The sequence below is a fragment of the Betta splendens genome, chromosome 2 (genome assembly GCF_900634795.4).
Source record: "Betta splendens chromosome 2, fBetSpl5.4, whole genome shotgun sequence".
Taxonomy (NCBI): Eukaryota; Metazoa; Chordata; class Actinopteri; order Anabantiformes; family Osphronemidae; genus Betta; species Betta splendens.
In genome coordinates, this window is record NC_040882.2 from 11034695 (window position 1) to 11045562 (window position 10868).

The 10868-nt window shown below is 40.8% G+C and overlaps 1 protein-coding gene across 1 annotated transcript; it reads left to right on the forward strand.

The window, feature by feature from the left end:
* The first annotated feature begins 7248 nt into the window (after window positions 1-7248).
* Window positions 7249-10531, forward strand: urp2 (urotensin II-related peptide). Its single transcript, XM_041069899.1, has 5 exons — window positions 7249-7782; window positions 8454-8729; window positions 8865-8899; window positions 9331-9490; window positions 9632-10531. Exons 1-5 carry the CDS (start codon window positions 7707-7709, stop codon window positions 9661-9663), a joined length of 579 nt encoding a protein of 192 aa, XP_040925833.1. The 5' UTR covers window positions 7249-7706; the 3' UTR covers window positions 9664-10531.
* The last annotated feature ends 337 nt before the right edge of the window (window positions 10532-10868 follow it).

A 10868-nucleotide genomic window follows, 5' to 3' on the forward strand; every position in this document is an offset into this window, starting at 1 on the left:
TTACTGCCAATCATTTATTTAGCCAGCAATTTAAACACAGCTGTAAATGTTGCTTTGCTGCTACAGTGGCACTGGACACTGCCTTCAGCCAGGTGATGTTTCTGTTCACTGTTATGTTCCAGAGACCATTCAAACTAAAGGTCGGTCAGTGAATGTGGCTGGTACTGGATCCGTCTGTATCTGTCTGCTGGTCCAACTCTGAGCCTGGTTCTGTTGAAAGGGGAGGTTTTTCTGACAGAGTTGCATGTTGAGTTTCTTTCTGACTTTAAAACACCAGTCGATGACCCTTGTTGTAATATAAACGAAATGTCGTCATATTTTTGTGCCTGTAATTGTGATGTCAGGTTTGGACCTTCATCATCACAGTGCAAATGAAGCAGACTAACTCTTCTCTGGGACAGATGGCTGTGGAGGACACATCTACTGCACATCATCCCTCTGGAGCGAACATACCTCACGTTAATGCTATTAATAATCTTATTTGTTATCATTACAGTCTGTGGCCACCCTAATTCCTCAGGCCTCCAGCATGCGTGCACACACACACTCACACACGCGCACACACACCACCAGCACATACAGGCAGAGGCAGCAGACACAGTAAGTGATATAGATTACAACACTCATCACTCCCCGCAGAATAAAAGTCACGACCTTGGAGCAAACGTCATTAAGTGGTGAACTGTGCATGTGCTGTCTTGTGTCCTTGTTACCTCTTCTTCTGATCCACCTGATTCACACAGACACACACACACACACACACACACAAACACACACACACACACACACACACACACACACACATACACACACACACACATACACACACACACACACACACACACACACACACACACACACACAATCTGCTGAAACTAGAACGCTACCTTCAGCTTATTAAACAGTAGTAAACAGACAGTACTTTGCTGCTTCATGTATTCAACAGGACCTGATTCTGTTTATTTTCCACCTACTTTAATTGTTGATTCTTTGTGAAGCCAGGTTTAGATCTTACTTCTGTACTGTACAGCTGTGTAATCAAGACCAGCTCTCCTTTCACTTTCTCTCACTGTCCTGCCAAACTACAGCGCTTGTGTCCTCCCCTTCGGTTCTGTCTTCTCCCTCCTCACAGATAATCTCTCGCTCTTCTTCTCCCCTCCCTCCATCTTTCTCCTCTTCCTTATTTCTCCATCTGTCTCATCCTGGCAAGGCCATTAACTCATAAATCCAATACAGGCCACCTCAACACTATCTGTCTTCTGCCGATGGAGAGCGGGACGCGATGCAGGGAGCAGAGAGGAGGATCAATGGCTCCCCTGACTGTCAGTCCGCTCACTCGTTTTCACATCCATCCAGACGTCGCCTCCTCCACCTCCTCTCTCCTCACTCCCATTCTTTCGTTCCTCTTGTTTTGTACCAAAGCGTGGGACTAAATGCTGACACGGCACCTCCACACACAATCAGATGTTCACCTAGGTGAATGCTAATAATGTTAGTCCTCCTTGTCTGTGCATGTTGGATGGACACGAGTCTCCAGTAGCTCAACAGTTTGTACAGTGAGTGAGTGAGTGAGTGGCAGTGTCCTGCTTCAGTGACATTGCCTTGACCACTGGCACAAAGAACCTGGCCTGAAAACAAGCCTCACATGGTTCAGCCACATATTTCACTGCAGACTACAGTAGACCTGTACTGGTTGCATTTCTCAAGGTTTTCCAAAGTGCTCCCAAGACCCACATGACTATGTTCATCATGGCGGCAGGATCGTTTTCCATGAGACACATTGGTTCTGAATTACAGCATTATGAAGTGTAGATGAAACACCTGAATGTTTTTTCAATCTTCTGTCATGTCAAGTGTTGTACAAGTTATGATATGATATTATTATAATGTTGGTGTGAGCTTCATATTGCACAGTATGTGTTAGATTTCAGGTAGAGAATGTCCTGAAGATAATGACGCGTTAGTGAGATAAATGCATTTAGACTAATGAAGGTGGGCAGACGAGGCTGTGTGGCCACTGCTTCCACTCTCTGAGACCATCAAGAGTCGCTTGCTTTGCAATGAAATATTGTTGTACACATGGAGAGATGGCCAGCAGCCTGCGGCTTTGGCACACACACACACACACACACACACACACACACACACACACACACACACACACACACACACACACACACACACACGCACAGTGCTGTGTGGTTAGACTGTTTCAGCCCCCAGTGAACCACACTGGCCTCTGGTGAGCCACAGAATCCATGAGGTGTAGAGTGACAAGCTCCCACACACATATACACGGAAGCACGTCCATATGTTTTTCTGTATTGTTTCTGTCTTTTTGGTTAATAAACAAATACTAATGTAACAACGTAGCTTTATGTCTGCTCCATAAATTCCCTCACTCAGTCGGCGTCTCTCAGCTGTTTCATTAGTATTTCTCTTTTAACTTTATACATCTGATCTGAAGGGTCAGAGTTTTTACAGAACAAGTATTTTCTAAAACCCTGTTTTGATGCTGTGTTCAGTGGTTTGTGTCTATTTTAATCCCATTTTGGTTCATAGATGATACATTGACCAATTCTTACTAGAAGCTGTTGTGTACAGTATATAGCTGGATGGTTTTCTTATCGTTCTTTCATTATCGTTCTCTGTCGTTTCTTGTGATTTTTTCGTATCATATAACGTTTACATCAGGGTCATGAACCATCCAAGGCTGAACTGTTGATAGTGATACTGTTGAACTAGTGTTTACTCATGATAGCTGTGATTATTTATGTGTTTTAGGTATGACTTCACTCTTGTAGAGAGATATGTAGACTTTGTAGACTCAGTTAAACCTTTCTTCTTGCATCAAAGAACACACAGCACATCGTTATATTAAATGGTCACATTACTGTGGATTAAAGCTCCTGCTTTGTGCACACACACACACACACACACACACACACACACACACACACACACACACACACACACACACACACACACACACACACACACACTGGTGTTGTTCTACAGGCTACTCTTCACCTCCCATCAATCGAAATGCTTTTATCTAACAAATGCAACACAACCATAACAGCAGTCACATTATGCTTCAAACACACATACACTAACACGCTCTCATACACACATGTACACATGCATACACAGGCTATCATTTTAATCATAGAAGGTGCAGACCCCCCCCTCCCCTCTTTCTCTTGCTCTCTCTCATACACAAACACACACTGTGTTGTATCAAACACACTTGTGCTCTTGCAAAGCAACTCACACGTGATCTCTCTCTCTCTGCATGTCACTCACACATACACCTACCGACACACACTCACACACACAGTCAGGTCGTGCCCTTCTCGTGTTTCCTTTGACACATGGTAATAGATTCCGCTGTAGCTCTACGCCTCGGCTAAGTGGCCTCACCTTTCACTGAAAACAAATCACTCTCCTGCTGCCGCGCACACATAGACACACACTTTTTTTGCATTACCAGCTTTCTCTTGCTACACACTCTCTTCCTCTTCTCCCATTTTCTCCTTTACTTTCTATCTCCTCCTCATCCTCGGCCCTGACCTTCATCTTCCTCTCTCTCTTTCTCTCTCCGTCTATCTTGTCCCTCTCTCTCATCTGTCTCCCATGGGTGCTCTCCTCTTCCTCGCCATCACCCACCATACTTTTATTTCCATTCTATCACTGCTTTTCTATCTCCTCCTCTTTTTCTCACTCTGTTTTTTTTTCAACTTGGACCTGCCGTTACCACGTTTTAATCTAAGTATGTATGATACACTGTATATTTTAGATTAATAATATATAACTAACTAAATGTATTAGATATACATACAAAGTAACATTTATAGTTATGATTAATTGTTCTGTATATTGTATGTGTTCTATAAGTTTATATTTCATTGTACACTTTATTTATTTTTTTATTGTAATCATCAAAGATTTATGTTTTCTTGTTTTTATTTTATTTTATTTTGATACAGTCTTTTTGTTCTTAGACTGTATGTTTCCAGAAATAATCTTTCTTATCTGATCCTTAATTTTATGCTTTTCATTTTTATGCCCTAATAATAGTGTTGTATTTTTGTTTTTTGAAGAATGGAATAATTAAACTGTTTTTTTTTTTAACTTTAAGAAATGTCATAATTCTGTTTTACCAGTTTTTACATGGTTTTATAATGTTTCTTGTCAGGTTCAAAATAGTCAAACATGGTAATGTTTGCATAATTTTAGAAAGGAGAAGCTAAATGTGAAACATTCCTGTTCATGCCTGAGTTTAATTTAGAAGTCATTAAGCTTGATGAATAAATGGCAGTCATCAGACTAAAGTCACTAAACACATTGTGATAACACAGCTGTCAGCTTTTACACACAGTGACAGTTATAATGGCCAATCAGACAGAGTAGAAGTCAGTTCAGTGTGCACAGGTGGCACATGAGCATTCAGCTACCGTACAATGGAAGAAACATACAGGGATGCAGAGGAGGAAGAGTTTGTATGAGAAGACCAAGAACAAACCAAACACCATTTATGGAATTGTAAACTATTGTAAACCGGTTTTAGGAGTGATGTCAAGGCTGGATTCTCCAAACTACAGGGTTTTCCCCCGTTACCTGTGATGAGGAAAAGTTCTCTGGTCAAACACAATATACGATATGACAAAATGAATGTCAGTTATGGTGACTGAGCAGTGATGTGGTTTGTGTGTGTGCTTTTGTCAATTATGCTAAATGTAGATGTCATGATATGTCTTTCCTAACTGTATTTTCAGTAAATGTTTTTGTTACTGCAACTACATGGCCTGAATGCTGTGTCCTAGATTTTTTGTGTATTTGTGTATACAGTTGTATTTGTGTAAGCAATGCTTTGTGTTAATTATATATAATATTCAATATATAATATTTTTATTTGCTATGTTTATAAACTGAACACATTGTTTGGTCTTGAGCAAAGGAGAACTGGTTTTGAAGGAAGTAGATTTTATAAATGTATTGATTTGTGTTTATTGTTGAAATAATATGGGTTAGCAATCAAGAAAAACTAAAATGCATTTTATGCATATTTTAAAACTAATATGACTTTTAATTAGAAAATTAACTACTCAGCAAAGTGTAAAATCACAAAAAGACAATCAACTACGAACGACAAAACATATTGGAAACCAAATTAAAATAACCAAGAAGTTACATCTCTAAAGAAATGATTAAAAGGATGATTTGTGTGAACTATGTCAACTCTTCAAACAGATCTGCTATAAAATCAGTTTTTATTGTTAGCTTTTCAGAATAGAAATTTCTGAAAAATTATCAAACTAAACCTTATTTTATTGATATTAAATACATAATCATTATTACCATTTTGTGTAATAGGCAGTAGGTTTGACCTGCATGCAGTTTGACTGACTATATTTATTGCACAAACTGCCTGCAATGCATTAATATTAGCACATTAGAAAAGTTGGACTTTTTAAATTTTACTGTATTTGTGTCAGACTGGTACCATTCATAAAAACTTGTCTCTCGCCTCAACGTGTATTTGTTTCAACCTTGCTGAAACGTTGCATTGCTTTATTTTGTAAGCTACTTGTACCTGTTTCTATATAATTAGATTTAAATAAGAAATAAGAATAAGAAATGCTGGTATTTGCAATGAGTGAACATTTCCACAATTCTGTGTATTTATGGACTGCCATTAGATGTCTGCAGGTTGCCTGTGATGACAGAGGGTCTGTGTAGCCGCCGATCATAGAGAAACACTGCCCCCTACAGTGAACTCAATACAAATGCTCTGCATCAGGCTCAGTAGAAGGCACCAACCTCACTGAACTGGACATTGTGACATCATCTTATGATGTGACCAAAAACTAACTTCAAAATCACACTAATGTTAATTCACAAAGTCTTGTTTTGATTCATTGCTAAAGCTGACTCAAATTAATTTTATTAACTGTGTGTTTAAGGTGTGTGAGCAGAAGGAACACATTAAAACATGGTTCTTTTCGCTAACCCTGATTTAACATTTCTACATTAGGTCCAAACCTTTTTTAGCATGAGGACAATGTGGAGCAATATCAAAGAAAGTAAATAAAGGATTTCAGTTTTTTGCTCTTGATAAAAATGTTCTTTTAGTTACATCCTTGGCTCCTGTATGAGTGTGATACAGGTTTAGTTAACATTCAAACATGTTCTCAAACGTAGATGAACCTGTTCTAATTGTGGTTCTGCTGGCGGTTTCTTCAGTTAAATTAAGTTTTCTCCGGGTGCTGTTAACTGAAAAAACATGATATAGGAGGAGACAGAGTGAAAGGTTCTGGTCAGTTTTAGTGTGACATGACGCCATAAACACACAGCGTCAAAGCTGGCACAGAGCAGTAATGAATGAGTGGATGTTCTGAAGTTGAATTCTCTTCACCCAGCAACTGACACACACAGACATTATTCATACTGTTTGCAATGTTCTTTTTACGTTTAACCTCTCATTCACAACATAAGCTCATGCCTCCACCGTGTCTCCGTGTCAGATGGTGTTTCTGGCGCGCCGCCGTTCCACCATCTCTGTGTCAACTTCCTGTCTGGTGGATTATTGTCGCGAGGAGACACGGGACAAAAGCTAAGACGTTCTTTTAGACACGACCTCTTGGCCTTAACGTGGCCTTTGATTTGCATCTTGCACTTCATGTGTGTGTGTGTGCGTGTGTTCCACCTTTTCATCAAGTTTGTACTGACCACTGGATTGTGTGTGTGTTTGTGTACCTAAGTTGCCTATTTCACAGCAGTGTTTTATTTTTGTCTGTGTGTGTGTGTGTGTGTGTGTGTGTGTGTGTGTGTGTGTGTGTGTGTGTGTGTGTGTGTGTGTGTGTGTGTGTGTGTGTGTGTGTGTGTGTGTGCAGTCTGTGTGGCTCCAGGCCCTCGTGCGTCAGAGGGCCTTTCTCTTTCTGTGGCCCCTGAGCAAACATATTAAGAACTACCTTATCACTGCTTATACAGCCAAGGACACACACTCTGCACTCAACACACACACTCACAAGACTAAATACACACCACATTCACAAAATGATAGGTTTTACTCCAAACACACAAAGCTCGCCGCCAAACTGCCCAAATGTCACCAATGCATAGAGGAGGAAGAGGCGGGCGTCAGCGAGCACTTGAGGTTGGTGATTGGTCGACAGCAGGACGCCAGTCTCACGTTTAGGGCAAACGCCAGTTTATAAAGAGAAGGATAGCGGAGTGTGAGGAAGACACATGCTTGACAAGCCTTCATCAAGAGGCGCATCCAGGGAAAATGAACATACAGTAGAGAGCTGGTTTGTTCTACAGATAGAGAGGAAGATATATAACTGTCAGGCTGATGAGAACATGGAGTTAAAGTAGACGAAAACCAAGGTCTGGTTGAGCAACAGAAGCAAACATTTTCATTATATCCGAACAGGATCAGTAACTACAACAAGCTGTTGACTTGACATCAATGAGCCAGCTCTAAAACCACCGTAGCTAATGTGTGCACCATCAGCAGGACCGTCCAAGCTTGAAGAACTGGATCGATACAAGACGAGAGACAACACAGATTGAGAACCAAAACCAGTACCAGAAGTCTCTGGAAACTTAATCCTGATTCTAAGACAATCCATCACAGGAAAAGTGACGGCAGGATCTACTAATATTTTTTAGGTGTTCAGTTACGCAGTTCGTGATTTGTGATGTCAGTGATGAAGGTCGCCACGGTGATGCTGATGATCATTGGGATGGGAGTAGAGGCAGCTCCCGCTGAGAGAGGTAAGGAAGACAGAACCAGCCTGTACTGTCAGGTCGTGTAGATCAGAGTGGAGCATAGAGGTGCAGCATTCCTGGTTGGGCTCTAATTAGGCTATAATTAATTTGCCTCAATCAAATGTATGTATTGGCTGAACTTTGCATGCATCAGTCACTGACTATTAAAAAGTAGCATTTATGGGACTTTTCCTTTATAGTGGTGACAATACATGTGACAATATCGGAATTGGTGTTTTTTTTAAATCTCTCAGAAAACTAAACATTACACATTTATTTCTCACTCATTTTCTATCTCTGTGTTTGTGTGTTCTGGTATTTTTGACACTCAGTGACACTGAGAAACACCGTTGCAAAAGCTCAGACGTCATAGTGCACACATAAACACAACTGCTACACAATCACATGCTATTTGAGTGGAATGCCACTGCTCTGCCTGTTGCTATACGACCTTCAACTGTGACGTAGCAGTCGTGGGACTGGTTAGGGGTCATGTGTCACAAGAAGTCAGTGACCTTTAGTGCATGACATTAGTCAAGTACAGCAATGGATTCCTGCACCCAAGTGATACCATGTGATGTAGATATATCTATAAAGATAGTGGGGTAATCAGGGGGAAATATATTAAGAATAGGTTTCTAAAAAATCTAAAAAATGTATAAATCGTTATTTTCCAGATCGTCAACTAAGTCTCACTCACACATCAGCTGTACCAGAAAAGTCCACAGGGCTGAATCCAAGTCAATATCTGAAACAGTGGCGTCTGAGCAGCAAAGCTGACAAAACCACACTGAGGTCTGTCACCGGCGGCACCAGGGCCAGACTGAGGATCAGCCAAGACACGGCCAGCTCGGATAAACAAGCCCAGATGCTGAGGATGATCTCAGCCCTGGAGGAGCTGCACAGGACATTCAACAGCACGCTGAGCTCACGCATCACTATCATACCACGAGGTGCTGATACTGTTATGGGCCGTAGCCAAAATGAGCAGAAATCTGTGAATTAGTATATACTGAAACTGTAGATGTAGCTTGAAAATACATGTGTCATTGTTCTTCACTTGAAACCGTTTCTGTTTGTGGTTGCAGCAAATGGCAGAAATTCAGGAAGAAAAATTAAAGTGGTAAGTTTTTTACATAAAGTAAGTTTTTACAGGTGAAGTATGTGTTTCACACCAGGTGGCCTCTTGCAGAGGTCTCCATGGTTCCATAAACTTGACGTTCACTGGTTCAGGATGACTTTAATGTTACGGGTTTTGGGTGGAGGCTGTATACTGTACGACCAATACCCAAGTGGATCCAAAACTACTCAAATTATATAATGCTGTTGACTCTGTGATAGTGTCTAACCTACAACAATATTCACCAACAGAATGACACCAAATAGTAATACAAGATGAGATGTCATCAAGTATTTAAGAGCAGAGCTACAACACAAAATCTGTCCTGTCACACAGAAATGTTTCCAAGCTTGAGGGCAGGTCACCAATGTTTCATTAATCCAGGTTCATTAATCCTCTTCTCTCCGCTCTTTGTGCTGCTGCCCGGCTTGAAGCTGCCAGCGACAGAGGGAGGCATGAAGCCCACCACTGCTCCCCCCGCGGCGGCTGACAGCACAGCGTCCAGAGCCAGCGCGGACGCCTTCGTGCCCAGCCTCACCGGCCGAAGCTTCAGGAAGTCTCTACCACCACAGAACAAGAAGACCAACAAAAGAGGTGACAGCCTTTAGCAGACTTTTACAAAGAATCACAGCAGGATGTGTAGATGTCTCTGTAAAATACATACGAGTCAGTTGATGTGTATATTGACAATATTTAAATTTGACTTTTCTTCTTCTTTATGTGTGTCCACAACAGTGTGTTTCTGGAAGTACTGTTCCCAGAACTGATTGGTTCCCAACCCAAGGTCTCCCTCCACTTGTCCTTTATCTCCTCCTCACTCACCTATCATCATTCCCCATCAATGCACCCATTCAAAGTTTATTTATTTATATAGAAACAATGTGTTTCCAAATTTGTGATGTGAAAAGTCCCAAGATAAATGTACTGTACAATTCATGATGAGTTTAGACTTGACTCAAAGACTTAATAAGACTGAAGTTTAGTGACCTGCGAAGTGGGTAAAAAGATGTTTAAATTCTCTTCAAAAGGTATTTTTTCCAAAATGATAAAAAATAAAATCTATTTTCTTGATATATTTTATGTAGATTTTTTTCCGTTTTATATTTTAATGCAAAATTTAATATGCAACTCAGAAACAAATGTATGAATAATTGCACTTTTGTACTAATAATTTTGTTTTACCTTTATGATATTTACAGTACCTATATTCTGAACACCAGCTGTTCAGTGCCTGATTCTAAACTATCAGCATCAGTTAAAGCTTTGAGAAGCTGATAATGCCTCATCCTTGGTGTCTATCCTTTCATCTATCTTCCCTCCATCAGTCCATCCTGCCGCCTTTTCCCTATCTCTTCTTTTACCTCTGACCACCAGGAGTCCGTTGCTATGGCACCAGGAGGCTCTGCGCCCCCTCTGCACCGGCGCCAGTCTCGGCTCGGACCTTTTCGTTCGCTCATCAATTAACCAGACTGACCGCTCAAAGAAGACGATGTGCGCTTGTCGCCAGCGCATTGAACAAACACCTGTTAACTTTCTGCTCTTTTTTTTCCCTTTCGAGACAGACACACGTCTCCTTGTATGTGTGTGGGCCAACTTCAAAATAAAGTTCAACGGTAGCATGGCAATAAAATCTGCTGTGACAATAAAGATTGAGTTTTTTTTTTCTAGTCACACTCTTAAGTTGTCATTATACAATTTCAAATCATTCAAGTAAAAGCTGCACCACTAATTAATTTGGCTCCCAATAAATAAAGTATATAAATACAATAAAGCATTTAGCTCTACAGCTGGTCAATGACAGTACGTGGAGTGTGACTTGACCCAGTGTTATTAATGTCAGCGCAGTCAGAACAGCAGGACATTCTTCCTGTGCATGTTTCCTTGGTAATTGAGCTGTGTGTGTGTTTGGCGTCTGCGTGTGTAAACTCTGGGTCATTACATTCAGAGAGGTCACTAATACTGTCGCCACGGT

Bases quoted from the DNA above. Each gene is read 5' to 3' on its own strand.
- urp2 (XM_041069899.1), top strand. From the start codon at position 7,707: ATGTCAGTGATGAAGGTCGCCACGGTGATGCTGATGATCATTGGGATG. The intron at 8,730-8,864 runs GTGCTGATACTG...TTGTGGTTGCAG, and splicing joins CATCACTATCATACCACGAG to CAAATGGCAGAAATTCAGGA. The intron at 9,491-9,631 runs GTGACAGCCTTT...TGTCCACAACAG, and splicing joins CAAGAAGACCAACAAAAGAG to TGTGTTTCTGGAAGTACTGT.